The sequence below is a fragment of the Physeter macrocephalus genome, unplaced genomic scaffold (assembly GCF_002837175.3).
Source record: "Physeter macrocephalus isolate SW-GA unplaced genomic scaffold, ASM283717v5 random_528, whole genome shotgun sequence".
Lineage (NCBI taxonomy): Eukaryota > Metazoa > Chordata > Mammalia > Artiodactyla > Physeteridae > Physeter > Physeter macrocephalus.
Genome location: NW_021145967.1, coordinates 1 through 14,952, shown reverse-complemented (window position 1 = coordinate 14,952; position 14,952 = coordinate 1). Strand labels below are relative to the sequence as shown.

General features: G+C 53.0%; 1 protein-coding gene across 3 annotated transcripts in view; it reads right to left on the bottom strand.

Annotated features, from left to right (window-relative positions):
• Positions 1-10,521, bottom strand: part of LOC102980142 (acyl-CoA synthetase short chain family member 1) — a 28,157-nt gene extending 17,636 nt beyond the window's left edge. The window contains exons 1-2 of one of the 3 annotated variants that reach the window (XM_028486096.2): positions 9,991-10,521; positions 2,815-3,014 (exon numbers count right to left, since the gene is read on the bottom strand). In XM_028486096.2, the coding sequence (XP_028341897.1) occupies positions 2,815-2,932 (118 nt within the window). In that variant the 5' untranslated portion in view covers positions 2,933-3,014; positions 9,991-10,521. Of the gene's footprint in view, positions 1-2,814; positions 3,015-9,990 lie in introns of those variants that run through there. The other 2 variants (XM_028486098.2, XM_028486097.1) reach the window with 2 other exon arrangements.
• Between the last annotated feature and the right edge of the window lie 4,431 nt (positions 10,522-14,952).

Sequence of the window (14,952 nt, the reverse complement as noted above, 5' to 3'; positions counted from 1 at the left end):
CCAAAACCAGACAAACAGATCACAAGAAAGGAAAACTACGGACCAATATCCCTTATAAACACTGATGCAAAAATCCTCAACCAAATGCTAACAAACTGTATCCAGCAGCATATTAACAAGATTATACATCATGACCAAGTGGGATTTATTCCTGGAATGCAAGGATGGTTCAGCGTACGAAAATCAAGGAAAGATATATAGATCAGTGGAATAGAATAGAGAACGCAGAAATAAGCACGCACATATACAGTCAAGTTATTTTTGACAAGAGTTCCAAGACCATTCAACAAAGGAAACAATAGTCTCTTCAATAAATGGTATCACTGGATATGCACAGGCCAAAAAAAAAAAAAATGAAGCTGGGCCCTTACCTCACACCATACGCAAAAATTAACTCAAAATGGATCAAAGACCTGGGACTTACCTGGTGGCACAGTGGATAAGACTCCGCGCTCCCAACGCAGGGGGCCCGGGTTTGATCCCTGGTCAGGGAACTAGATCCCATATGCATGCTGCGACTGGGAATTCGCATGCCACAACTAAGAAACCCGTGTGCCACAACTAAGGAGCCCATGGGCTGCAACTAAGGAGCCCTGGAGCTGCAACTAAGAAGGCCTAAGACTTTGCATGCCACAACTAAGGAACCTGCCTGCTGCAACTAAGGAGCCCACATGCCACAACTAAGGAGCCGGCAAGCCCTGGAAATGCAACTAAGGAGCCCGCCTGCCACTACTAAGACCTGGCACAACCAAAATAAATAAATATTTTTTTAAAAATGGATCAAAGACCTAAACGAAAAAGCTAAAACTATAAAAAACTCTTAGAAGAAAACACAGAGGCAAATCTTTGTAATGTTGTACTTGCAATGGAGTCTTAAATAACACACCAGAAACACAAACAACAAAAGGAAACAGATGAACTGGACTTTATCACAATTAAAAATTTTTGTGCTTCAAAGGACAATATTGAGAAAGCAAAAAGACAACCCACAGAATGGGATAAAATAATTGCAAATCATATCTCTGATAAAGGTACAGTATCCAGAATATCTAGAGAACTCACAACTCAGCAACAACAAAAAAAAGACAAACAACCAATTTAAAAAATGGGCAAAGGACTTAAGTAGATATTTCTCCAAAGAAGACACAAATGGACAAGCACATGAAAAGATATTCAATGATATTAGTCATTAGAAAAATGCAAATCAAAACTACAATGAAATACCACTTCATACCCATTGGGATGGCTGTAATTTTTTTTTAAAGGAAAATAACAAGTGTTGATGAGGATTTGGAGAAATTGGAACCCTCATACATTGCTAGTAGAAATGTAAAACAGAATAGCTCCTTTGGAAAAGTTTAGCAGTTTGTCAGTAAGTTAAACATAGATTTACCATATGTGCCAGCAATTCCATTCCTAGGTATATACCCAAATAATTGAAAGCAGGTATTCTTGTACATAAACGTTCATAGCAGTTCTATTCACAATAGCCAAAAAGTAGAAACAAGTAAAAATACCCATAAACGGATAAATGGATAAACAAAATGTGGTTTATCCATGCAGTGAAGTATTATTCATCTACAAAAAGAAATGAAATACTGATACACACTACAACATAGATGCACCTTGAAAACATGATGCTTAGTGAAAGAAGTAGAACGCAGAATGCCACATACTGTAGGAGTGCATTTTTACAAAACCTCCAGAACAAGCAAATCATAGAGAGAGAAAGCAGATTAGTGGTTGTCAGAGGCTGGACGGAGGGGAAATGAGGAATGCCTGCTCAATGGGTATGAGATGTCCATTTGAGATGACGGGAAAGTTCTGGAATAGTGATGATGGTTGCACAACATTGTGAGTGTGTTAATGTCTCTGAACTGTACACTTTAAGATGATTCAATGGTAATAGAAAAAGGGAGAGGGTAGAAATAGCAAGAGTATTATCTCATATAACATTTATGAAGACTAACTTAAAATGAAAAGAGAAGGCCTTCACAAACTGCTTAGAAGAAAACCTGGCACACAGTAGGTGCTACAGAGTTGAGAGAGAGAGAGAAAGGAGTAGCAGCACCAACGCTTGAAATTAGAGGGGAAATGTTGAAAGGGAGCAGAAAGGCTCCCCAGTCTTTCCTAAAGGGAGTGGTCAAGAGAGGTCTGAGAACTATTCCCTTCAGCTCTGTCCATTACCCAAAGGCAAGTCTTCTGTGAAACACAAGGAATTCCCAACAGCCCCCAGGGGAGCCAGCTCAGGGAACCCTCTAGGATCTCAAGGGAGCAGGGGTCAGGCTGCACAGACATGAGGCCACCATTCAGACACTCAGCCCTCTGACACCAGAAAAAGGAAGGAGACGATATTGCTCTGCACACCTGTCTGGGAGGCTCTGACCTACCTGCAGACAGAAGGCCTTAAAGACACACCACAAGGCCCACGCCTGACTCCAAGCCTCAGGTGATGGCCCACCCCATCATTCCTCACCACAGAAGGCTTCCAGCTGTTGACCTGTGGAATCTTCCCCATATCTCCCCAGCCTCATCTCACCCTACGTTTCTTCCCTCCTCCACTGCAGCCACACAGCCTCCTCCAGCCGGTACCTATGCCATTCCCTCCACCTGGAATCTTCCTTTCCTTCATCTGGTTAAATCCGACGCACTCAGATCTCAGCTGATAGAGCAAATGTTCATTCAGCCATGAGCTGTCCCTGGTAGTGTCCATCATCTGTATGTGTGACTTTCAGTGGTGTCTGTCACCACGCTAAGTCCCTGAAGGCCAGGGGACCCAGGTTCCTCCCTCCCGCCCACTGCCCACGCGCTCACCATCATTGATCCTCCCAGCCAAGGACCCCGCACTGAAGCCAGCAAAGATAACGGTGTGGATGGCTCCAATCCTGGCACAGGCCAGCATTGCGGCCACAGCCAGCGGGGAGACAGGCATGTAGATGGCTACCCGGTCCCCTCGGCAGACTCCATGCCTCTTGAGCGTGTTGGCCAGGCGGCACGTGGTCTCCAGCAGTTCTCTGCGGCACAAGGAAGGGACAGCTGTCAGAGAAGGGGGAGGGCCAGAACGCATAGTCATTTGGCTGGAATAATTCTGCAAACTGCAGGCACTGGAGCCCCGGCCAGCCAAGGGGAGGGCAGCCACTCCAACACTCGATGCATGGAAGGCTCTTTTCAGAAAACATTGTAACTTTGTAGGCTTGTCCTGACACGGATTCACAGCCACACTGCCGAGAAAAATCACCTGTCCCCGCATCCACTGAGAGCAGGGCTTCTCAGAGACCTGGGTCATCCGGTCCCGAAGTCTTCTGACACGTCCTCCCCGAGAGGCCCCTGTTCTCTGGGTCAGCACAGGCCTTGCTGGGCAGGGGACCCCAACTCTGCGAAGCCTCAGTGATTTGGGAAGCAAAGCAGCCAGCAGCCCGGGGCAGGGCTGGGTGGTGAGGGACCAGGACACTGTGCCCCGCCTCTTGTGCCCACATGGCCCCTGCCTCCACTCCAGGGTCTTAGGCCTGGCCAGCCAATCAGAGAGCAGCATCCCGCTGAACAAGCTGATTGGCTTGGGGTTGGCACGTGACCCAACACAACCCCAAGAGGATGACAGTCTACAAGAAACCAGAACAGGAAATGGAGGAAAGTGCAGGAGGGCAGAAGCATGTGGACGCTGGGTTCAGCACTGCTTCCCACGTGGTACCACTGAACCCCACTTCCCACAGGAAGGGACATTTCCCATTTTCACTGCTCTTGTTTTATTGTATTTGTTATTTAACAGAAAGCTGGCATGGAAGGGCAGAGTAAGTCCGCCCCACCCATGTGGCTCCACCCTCCTGGCCAAGACCCAGGAGCGTTTGTGGTTGCCCTGTGCTCAGAGGCCCAGAAAGGGGCAGCCCAGCAAGGGCCAGCAGGAAATGAAGGGTGGGCAGTGACAGGCCTTGCGGGAGACTAGACGAGAGATCACTAGTGTAACCAAGCAGGACCTTATGGGGCCTTCCTGGGACAGACCCCTCCCCCATATCCTCTGCTTTAGCTCCTCTCTAAAGTACCTAGATAATAGTATCTGATGCACATTCCTGAGTTGTTTTACAGATGCTAAAACCCCCACCAGACGGAAGAAATTAACTACTTGTAGCCTCTGGACCTACTGGAGCCTGAAGATTGATAATGTTAACAGCCCTGTTATCTCACCATCAACCAGAGAACTGTGGTGAGCTGATCACATACCCTGACACTCCCCTCCCTCACCTTGCCTTTAAAAAGGCTTTCCGGGCTTCCCTGGTGGCGCAGTGGTTGAGAATCCGCCTGCCAATGCAGGGGACACGGGTTTGTGCCCTGGTCCAGGAAGATCCCGCATGCCGCGGAGCGGCTGGGCCCGTGAGCCATGGCCGCTGAGCCTGCGCGTCCGGAGCCTGTGCTCCGCAACGGGAGAGGCGTACCGCAAAATAAATAAATAAATAAAATAAAAATAAAAATAAAAAGGCTTTCCTGAAACCCATCGGGGAGTCGGGTGTTTTGAGCACCAGCAGCCTGCAATAAACACTGCACTTTCCCTCACTCCAACCCAGTGTCAGTAGATTGGCTTTACTGTGCACGAGCAAGCGGATAGACCCAAGTTTCGTTCGGGTAACACGAGTGCAGCCTGCGCTCCCCCTCGACTCCTGCCCAGGTTGGCACAGTGCCTCTCCGGTAGGACCCTATCCTTTCTCCTTAAGGCTTCAGGAGGACAAAAGCGCCATTCACTGACCCCATCCACCCCGCACCTGAGCTTGTGTTGAAAGAAAGAGCACCCCGACAGCCCCCAACAGCAAATTCCCCAGAGCCAGGGCCCAGAAACACACCTCCTGCGTGCGGGGAGGAGGCTAGGATAGTCTGTGACAGCACTAAAGAGGCAGCTACGGTCAGTCACACAGAAGGATAACTTAAGCCCAGTGCAGGTGCCATTTTCAACAGCGCTAAGGACTTGAGTCGGTGCTGGGGAGATGGAGGCTCAAGTGCGTCAGAGATCAGTGGTGATGAAATCCAGTCCTTTTTCTGCAGACGGAAGGCAGCATTTTGAAGTTGAGGAAGGCACAGAACCGTCCAGACAGAGAGGCCTGGGTTACTTTCTATAGGAGCTGCATGGGCATGGGAGCTCACCTTTCTCAGCTGCCACAAGATCACCTGAGAAACAGCAGGCCCCTTCCACCTTGTTTAACTGTCACAAGTGTTAATGAAAAGCTTCACCCACTCAGGACCCTGCCAAACTTTCAGTAGAGATTATCTTTACCATCAGACGTCTTTGTTTGAAATTACTTTCTAGAAGTACTAAAATCAGCTAATTCATTTTGATGAATTTGTAAGATGTTGAAAATTCCATTCTAGGCACCATGGGGGCGAGTAGGGCACCAGATAAAAGAAATGAGAGGGAAAGTGTCCTCCTGCAACCCAGCTCCCACGGGGGAAATGAAGGCACATGAAAGTGTGATGGGCATTTATCACCTCAGCTTCTGGTACAATTACTGAGGCAGCAGGGAGAGCTTTCTGGAAAGGTTGGTTGTGGGGAGGAGGAGCAAGGCAGCAAAGGGGAAAGGATTCCCTTCAGGGGCAGAAGTTGCCTGGTGGTCAGAGCTGGGCAGCTGACCTATAGCCCTGGGAAGGTCTGGAGACCAAGCTGAAATAGCTCAGGTGTTCCCTGGAGGATCGAGGGACCTTATCATGGGCCCTGGAACTGAGTCTGCTGGGTCCCACATTCTTGCTGCTGCATCCAGAGAAGTTTCTGATAAAGAATCTGATCCGGGTAAATCTCTTGAGTTCACTCCCCTTCCCATCCTCTCTGCCAAGGCCATAAAACTCAAGGTCGAAGAGATCCTTGAAGCCTCCCTGAGGTTCCTGGCCACAGCGGTCCAGCCTCTGCTTAAACATCACGTTGCTGGGAGTCACCCCACACAGCACTAAACAGTCTTCCTAGAATCAGGCCAAGACTTGTAGCTGTTCCACTTCCACCCCTTGGTCCCAGCTCAGCCCTTTAAAGATGTCCAGAGAAAATCTGTCATTCAATGATAGCCCTTCAGATTCCTGAATACCCCCCACCACTACCTTGCAAAGCCTTTTCTCTCCCAGCTTCTCTCGTCCAGCCCTCCATGATGCCACTCCCACCCTCTAGAAACCCCCAGGTTACCAAACGGACCCCGGCATTCCCATGGTATCTGCTCGGGTCAGAATATGGAACGCAGACCCTTGACCCCAACTCTATATTTAACCATGTAAATGAAGAATACATTTATTTTCTAATGCCTGACAAAGGTGGTCCAAATTGAACATGAGGTCACTAACCCACTGACCATCGCCACACACAGAACAGGACTCTAAACAGGGCTCCTCCATATCACAGTCAGCAAATTAATTTTTCAAATCGGACTTTCCAGACTATCCATTTGTCCCTATTTAATTCCATCTCGATTTCTACTCATCTTTCCAGTTCATCCATTATTTTTTTTTAACTTGGATTTTTTCATTTTAAGCTTTTGCTTTTCATTAGCAATCTCCTCCAGACTTAGACCACTGGAATATATGGTCAGCAAACCTAGGTCTTCAAATCACAAAAAAGTAAGTGTTATTCAAGTGATCCTGTTACCCGAGGTCCTCAAAAATCATTCAAAAGCAGTTCTTGGATACTCATAATTTCTCAGACTTTCACAAACCGAAATGCTGTTTCTGTATCAAACAGATAATGCAGCCACTCAGTGATGGGTGCTCTGGGCTGTTGCTGCAGGATGCACTGGCTTCCTCCTCGCCTGTGGGATCTTTAAAGGGACAGTGACGTGCAGCTTTCTGAGAAATGATCTCAACAAAATGAGTTAGAGTTCTATTTTCAAGTGCCAGGAGAAATATAGCATTCGTCATGCAGGTTCTGAATAAGATACCTATGTTTGTCTGTGAGTAGACGCCTCAGGGCCATGCCTTCCATGTGGACGCATGCAAATGACAGGCACAAATACACAGACTGGCTTCATATTCAGGGTGCTGAACACCAGCAAAATGCTGCTTGGCCTTGGGGGAAGGAAGGAGACCTTCTACAGCCAACTCTAAGCTTCAAGTGGGAGGAGCATTCATCCAATGCTAATCCGTAACCAACACAACATCTGCCCAAACACAGACAGAAGAAAGGCACCTCTGGCCCGGCTCAATCCAAAACAGGACACAGCTGGACAGCCCCAGGGGAAGTAAGATAAGCCGTGTGTGTTTGTGTGCGTGTGCGTGTGCGTGTGTGTGTGTGTGTGTGTGTGTGTGTGTGTGTGTGTGGTGCCGTTGTATTTAAGAAACTCATCCGGAATGCATGCCTTGCTTACTTGCTACCATTACTCTGGCTCTTGTGCTCATTAAATAAACACTGGCTAAGAGGCTACCTCCTTCTTTGTCCATCTGCCCCACTGAGTATGAGCTTTACTTGGGCAGGGATTTGTTCTTTGCCTTCCTCCCAGCGTCCAGAACCGGGCCTAGCTCAGAGAGGGTATGCGACAGATATCTGTGGAATGGAAAGGAAGAGCAGGTAAGCAAGAAAGGACGAGAGCCCTGGCGGGCGCAGGGCAGCTGGAGCCCGAGCTCTAACCATGAGCGCGGGTCCACCCTGCAAATGCCTCCCAACGTCCTGTACCCTGGCAGGAGACATCGTGCCCCTCAGAGAGAGCGATGGGCAGGACCACCCCACTGATAGGCCAGCACACAGCTACTGTCCTAGGCATTTCTTTCTGCCGATAAGGGAAGGAACCCAGGGAACTGTGCCGATGTGTGCATGGAAGGCCTGTGACAGTCACTTCTTTCCTCCAGGCCTGGTGCTGAGGGGAGGGGTCAACACCATGGTCCAGATGCAGGACTGGACAGGACACATCTTTCTTCGGTACACTTCTCTAGACTTTGATATTCTCTTCAGCAAGCCATTTCTGGAAGATGGAGGCGGTGAGAGAAGCAAGGGCTGGCTTTCGGAAAGCGGAGCACGGCAAGAGGGTCCCCGTCTCACAGTGAGAAGCTCACCAGGCCTCGGGACCAACTCCTTCCCTCTGGCAGACTCCTCTGGCCCAGACATTACTGTAGCCACTAAATCTAATCTAACGTAATGACATGTGCTTGCTCTGCTACTTACTGCCACCGAGAGAACAGAAGCCCAAGAAATTCAGCTGAGCGGGCTTATAACCCAGGTATGAAATTCCTCTCACGTCATGATTTGATCACGTGACCATGACCTTGAGCAAAGGTAAGCTGCAGTGAACTATAAAGCAGCTGCCACATGTCGACACAAAAACGCCCAAGCTGCCATTGCCCAGGAAGGCCCCGGACACACTCAGCGTTCACAGGAAACGAGAGCTGAACTGCCACAGCTGACACCAGGCCAGCCAGTGAACTTGCAATCACTAAAGCTGCATGTTTTCTAAATTTCTTACAAAAAATAAATGTATGCTCCTTGAGGCTTTGCTACACTCTGCAGAAAGTTCTGGACTCAGAGAATTTTCCTCTCAGGAGAGTGCCTCAGTGAACGACATCTGATCAGAGATGGGGCTCCCACCCAGCTCCCCATACACCCAGGGTCTAGACTGTCCCAACCATAGAATGGCCTAATAGTAGGACCACTACTAAGGTGGTCTCGAGGACTCCTGTGGTCTGAATGTCTGCAGAATCCTAACCCCCAAAGATGATAAGACGATAGCATTAGGAGATGGGGCCTTGGGGGGGTAATTAGGGCACGAGGGTGGAGCCCCATGATGGGATTAGTGCCCTTATAAGTGAGACCCCACAGAGCTCCCTTTTTCCTTCCACCATGTGAGGACACAAAAGGAAGGCGCTGGCTGTGACCCAGGAGGAGGGCCCGACCAGCAGGTGACCGTGCTGGCACCTTGATCTTGGACTTCCAGCCTCCACAACTGTGAGAAATAAGTCTCTGTTATTTATAAGCCCCCCTATTCCCCCCGGTCAGTGGTGTTTTGTCATAGCAACCCGAACAGACTTAAGACAAGACCAAATGTGAAGTCCTAGGCACATGTAAAGGCATCCTATAAACAGTAGCTATAATTATTGCAGAATGGCAGAAAAATAAAATTGGTGAAAATCAGTGGTTCCTTAACAGCAGGAAGGAGAGTGAAAATGCCAGTTTGCTTTTGTGTAAATCTTAGGCAGCCGTGTCACTGGCTCAGGGTGAATGAGAGTCACCAGTGTATTCAAATGTAGCTCGAGAATCCCTCCACTGAAGGCCCACCTGCTCCACGCACCCTGCCGTGGTTGTTGATGGGAAGCCCTCGTTTGGGGTGGGAGGTGGGTCTGAGGATGCATGATCTACAGTCAGGGCTGCTGCCAGCTACAAATTCCAGGCACTTGGCCGTGGCCTGGGGTTCCAGGGGCCTGGAGGGAAGGTAGGCCCACCGCCATGCCTGTGCACCCCGCCCATCCGCCACCTGCCGTGTCACCCCACCGCCTCCACCAGCTGCCCCGTCTTCTCCAGCCACGCTTGCCACCCACTGTGAGCACAAGGAGCCTCCTCTCCAGGCCAGCCTCGGCCACCTGCAGGTCCACGGGCTCCTGCCTCCTCAGCCTTCCCCAACCCGCTCGTGTTACTGCCCAGAGAAGCCTCCTCCTGCCCGCCCACTGCCACCACATGCACAGTCCCTTCAGGGACAGCAGGAACAGCACTGCTCTGAACCCTAGGCACATCTGTGCAGCACTCACAACAGCCCGTGGGCTGGGAGCTACCATCACGATCCCATTTTCCAGATGAGGAAACTGAGGCACAGAGGAGTTAAGTGACTTCTCAAGGCTATTCAGCTGAAAGGGTCAAGGGTCAGGTCAGGATTCAAACCCAAGCCTGGCTCCAAGGGCAGCTCTCAAAACCCACAGCTTCAGAACAACTCACACCCTATTTCAAAGGTTCCCAGACCTGAGGATTTTTGCCATCTGCCAACTCCATCGTTATTTATGTAACATTGTTCCTTGTATTGGTTTAAACGAGCAAGAGAAGTGTTCAAAGCTGCTCACTGTGGTCGAATCGAGCCTTCCTCTAATCAGGATGGCGGAGAACTGGGGCAGGGTGGGCGCGCTTTTCTTCACGCTTCAGTGTTTGGCTCCACATTCAGAACCACCTGCCCCAGGGTCCAGCTCCCTCTCATCCTAAGTCTTTCTCTCCCACTCTTGACGCAGCCCTGGTGGAACAGAAGTGACGGGTCAGACTTGAGAAAAGGTCTGCCCTCTTCCCTGATTCACGCCTGATTTCCCTTGGACCTCGGCACTGGCCTTCAGCCCGAGTCTTGTCTCCGGAAAAGAAGTTCTTTCCTTTCCAGACTCAGAGCCCCGCTCACATTGAGGCAGCCAGTGCCAACACACGAAGAACCCCAGAGGCTCCCGCGGGATGGTAGCCCTGGGCAAGAGCGGTCTGAGGCCCCAGTCCAAGGACAGCCAGCAGGGAGAATGGGGCTGTCAGCCCAGATGGAGCAAAGGAATCCACCCTCCCAGTGGCCCAGAAACCTCGCTCCAGCTTCCCAGAGGAAGTTTAACTGGATCTGTTGAAGGGAAATTGCCAGGCCTCTCCCCCAACCGAACCCCCACTGTTCCCAGGTTCGGATGAGATCCAAGACAGCCACAGGGGGTCAGGAGACAGGATGAAGGGCCAGGCAGGCCCCCCAACCTGGCCCATTGCCCCTCCTCTTGTACCCACAGTGACCCCTCCTGCCTCCAGGGCCCCGAGGTCCCCAGAGCCCCTCCAGCACATGCACTTTCTGCTCCTCATGGCCCCGCAGTCACACCAGGACTCCACAGTCCTTAGGCCCACCTTGTTCCGCAGCCGTCCCTTGTCCCTCCTAGAGGCCACCTGGAGCCCTCAGGCACTGACCTCTCCTCCCCAGCTGGAATTGCGGTTAACATGCGTCTGCTTGTCTTGGAGGTCCTGGAACACATGGCCCTGGTCAGTGAAGGGGTGCGATGTCTGCACACGGACCTACAGGCCTGTTCACCAAGTTAGTGCCACAGGGCAACCCACCGTTTACACCTTCACCGCCTCCAAGATTCCACAGCACATCTCGCAGATCAGACACTGCTGGGTCCAAACCCTGTTTCTGGCATTTCCAGCTGGGTGAGCCTGAGAGCCCCCTAAGTCGCTGGGCATCAGGTCCCTCACTTTACAACCCAGGGTGACCCGGAATCCAAACTAAGATCATAAGTGCCAGTGGCCCACACAGCGGGGGCTGCCCCAGCCTTAGGGTCAGGGCCAGGGTTAGGGTCCAGGGACCTGGAGGACAGCCAGCCCCTGGCTGGTTACAGGGAACCCTCCTGCGAGCGGGTCTTGGGCAGCAGACAGAAGGGTCCAGCATGGTGGGCACGGGGGGGCTACATGTCAGCCGAGCATCAGGGGGGCCCTGCAGGGTCTCAGGGCTGCCTGCCGGGCTGCTCCTTCCGAGGACCTTGATTTTCCACCTCAGCCGGAAGAGGAAGTGGCCAAGGAGGGAGCGGGGAGGGCGGGGGAGGGGCCTGGGGTGACAAGCACCCGAGCAGGCCTCAGTGCTGCCCTGGAGGGGACCCAGCGCAGCCACAGCAAGGCTGTCGCTCCCCCTCCCACCATCAGGTCTGCAGCTGCTAGAGCATCCCCTGCACAGCAGACGGGAGTTCACAAAAAGCAGGCATCCAGCTCCAAGGGAGGCATCTGTTACGTATGCTCCTGGGACTAAACGTCCGCCAGAGGGTTCCCAGAAAGGGCCCCATCAAGGAGGGTCGACTCTCTGTGGAGGTCATTCCTGCTGCAGTCCCAAGACAGGGTCATTGTGAAATGTGAAATTTCAAGAGCCTCAGCTTGCCCAAAAGAATGAGAAAGAAAAATAAGTGTCACGTATAGAAAGATTCAAAGCACCTGCCAGCTTCAAAATCTGGAGCCAAGTCTTAAAGGAAAGTTAAATGCTGGTTTAAAACCAGCTCCATCCAAGTAATCCAGAGCTCCTACCGGATTCTGGGAGCTAGCACGGGACTTCCTGACCAAGTTTTGTGATCGGAGTTACTCAGAGGTCAGCAGGGGACACTGCACACAAGCCTGGCAGCCACTAGCTTCTGGTGCCTCCACCGAGGAGAGCCCCCCGACAAACCCACTTACCCTGCCTGCCAGGAGCCCCTGTCCTGGAGCCTCATGGTCACCAGCCCTGGTTCACCCCAAAGCACCCCACCCTCAGCCTCACTATGTCCATTAATGATCTTCCCCCACAGTTGCCCTAATATTTTAATAAAGGAGTTTGCTCACTGCAAACTGTAGTTAATCTGGGGGTGAGAAGCACCAGGTGCAAGGGTCAGGGGGCTGCCTTTTAGAGGGCTCCAAACTGTTCTCCTGAGGTGAGGACCTCTCCCTGAAAACCCCACCTGGCCCTCTCGGCCGCAGCAGCCACAGGGCCACCTGTGCCCTTCCCCTCATCAAATCTGAAACCCTCTACTGGCCTCCCTTCACCTGCCCCGACCTTCAGCCAAATCAGACCCGCATCCTCCCAGACCCAGGTCTGGGCTTTCATTCCCCTGTGCTGCTCAACACCCAGCACCCAGTGGAGGAGAAAACAGGGTCAGAGAGCTGGAGATTTGCTCTAGGTCACACACAGCTGGGGACAAAGTGGGCGGGAACACAGGCCTCCGCCCACCCCACCACCTCACCCCACCCACCCACCCCGCCACCTCACCCCACAGTGTGCTGGCCGGCCCTGCCCCCTCCCCTCCTCGGCCTCCCAAAACCCAACCCCCAAGCACTTCCTCAAAGTCTTCTCCAACGGCGTCCCAGCAACTTCCTGCTTCCTCCCGCCAGAGCCCACAGGGCCCTTCCGTGACCTTAACAAGCGGCCACGTAAAGACACCCGGGGCCCGGGGCACAAGCCAGCTTCTCAGGAGGTGCCTCCAGCGTTCAGAGCTCGCGGCACCCTCTGCCCAGGGGTGCTGGTGTGGCTGCCCCAGACAGAGGGCCGCCCCAAGGGCTGGGCCCCATTCTGTATTCTCAGTGGGCCCCCCACGCTAGGCACCAGTAACGCCCAGTGCCTGGTCGGCTGGCCCAGGCAGGAGGCGTCCTCCGCGCCGGCCGAGGGGCTCTGAGGCAGGCAGCGGGGAGGGGGCCTGCCGTCCGCTCTGCGCCTCTGAGCAGGGGCTCCCCGCTGTGCACGCCCCGCCATAAGAAGACCCAGCTGGAACAACTACAGAAATCACCGCCTCCAGGGCTGGACCCACGGTGGAAACTCCACTCGGCTCACGTGTGGGCACTTGGAGGGTGCCAGGCCTGCTCTCCCCGCTGCAGCCCAGACGCCCAGCTCAGCTGCACAGCCTGGCCATGACCGCAGCAGCGCTGCCCTCAGGGCAACCCACGTTCACAGAGGAGGGCCAGGCCAGGGCTAAAACCTGCTACAGATTAATTAAAAGGTCACATCTTAGATAAATAACAAGGGCCTACTGTAGAGCTCAGGGAACTATATTCAACATCCTGGGATAAACCACAACGGAAAAGAATATGAAAAAGAATATATATGTGTACAACTGAATCACTCTGCTGTACAGCAGAAATTAACACAACATTGTAAATCAACTATACTTCAATAAAATAAATTTTTTTAAAACTTTTTTTTTAAAGGACTCAGGTCTGGACCCCTGTTCAGAGAGAGAGCCTCACACGGGAGGTCCTGGTTCAGAGCCTGGTGAATACTCTCCAGCTGCCCTCTCCTCTGTCTGAGCACGGGCACCCGCCACTGAGAGGCCCTGAGCACGGGAACGCCAGGACCAGCCACAGCGTCTGCTCTGCTCCACGCCCTCTGCCTATCCCCAGCTTGCAAACCCCTGGCCCAGAGCCCGGGCTCCAGGCAGGCAGTGGTCGTGACCCCGCGCATCACCTGCCTAGAGGACAGGGATTTGTGTTTGTCCGCATCCCCATCGCCAAGGGCCTCTAGAATCTGTCTGCTTAAACTGAATGTGAAGGACCATCTTGCGAAATAAGCACGTGGACGGCTGGAAAGAACTGCTCCCAGTGCTATCTGGCTGCACAGCCTCAGGGAGCCACCCAGATTATCTGTGCCTGCCTGGCCTCTGCAGCCCTGGCCTCGGAGGCCTCAGGCAGTGCCAGCGGGCCCAGGTTTGCAGGCCTGCTGGCTCGCTGGGGAGAACAGCTCCCTCAGGTCGGTCCTGAACACACCTCTGGGCGGAGGAAGGCTGGAAATCAGCTGGGCGGCCCTCTGGCCCTGGCTCCTGCCTCAGGTCACAGGCTGCCCTCTTCCCCGGGAGACACGTGCAGGCCATCCCAGGCTGATCCCAGACAGCAGAGGTCCTGCCCCTTCACCTCCCATCGGGGAGGGAGCACCGCGCCTGAAGGACAGAACCCCAGCCCACGAGGCTGTCCTCCCAGAGCCACGCAGCCAGCGCCAGCATGAGGTGCCCCACGCGCTGCCTAGCGGGCCCCCGAGGCCTCAGCCCGTCTGCCAGGGTGCGCCTGGGAATTGCCGCCAGCCAAGCAACAATTGCAGGCGGGGTGGGGCCGGGATGAGGACACTCGGCTGCCCCGGGGTTCCCAAAGCTGGTCCTGCCAGGTCTCCCCCACCCTAGGGAGGTGCAACTGCAAATACACCCCAGTGCTCAGAACCTTGAAGACAGCAGACAGCCCACCCCCAGGCAATGGCCCAACTTCCAGAGCAGGAGCAGGGCGGTGCCTGCAACCCGGGAGAGCAGTTCGGGAGGATCCTTGAACACCAAGAGCAGGTTGTAGACACGTGCACGTTTAGGGCGTGTGTGTGAGGGCGTGTGCAACACATGTGGACCTACATGTCACTAGGGCTTGGGACAGGAGTGGGTTCATGTTACAAGCTCTCTGATGATTCTTCAGAAATGTACCTCTTCAGACGAATTCAGCAGACTCAGGAGGGAGAGGCTCTGTGTACCTGAGGACTGAGATGGGTCCCCCAAGCTTAGGACAGACCAGGCAGGCATGGTCCCCGGGAATCCACCTCC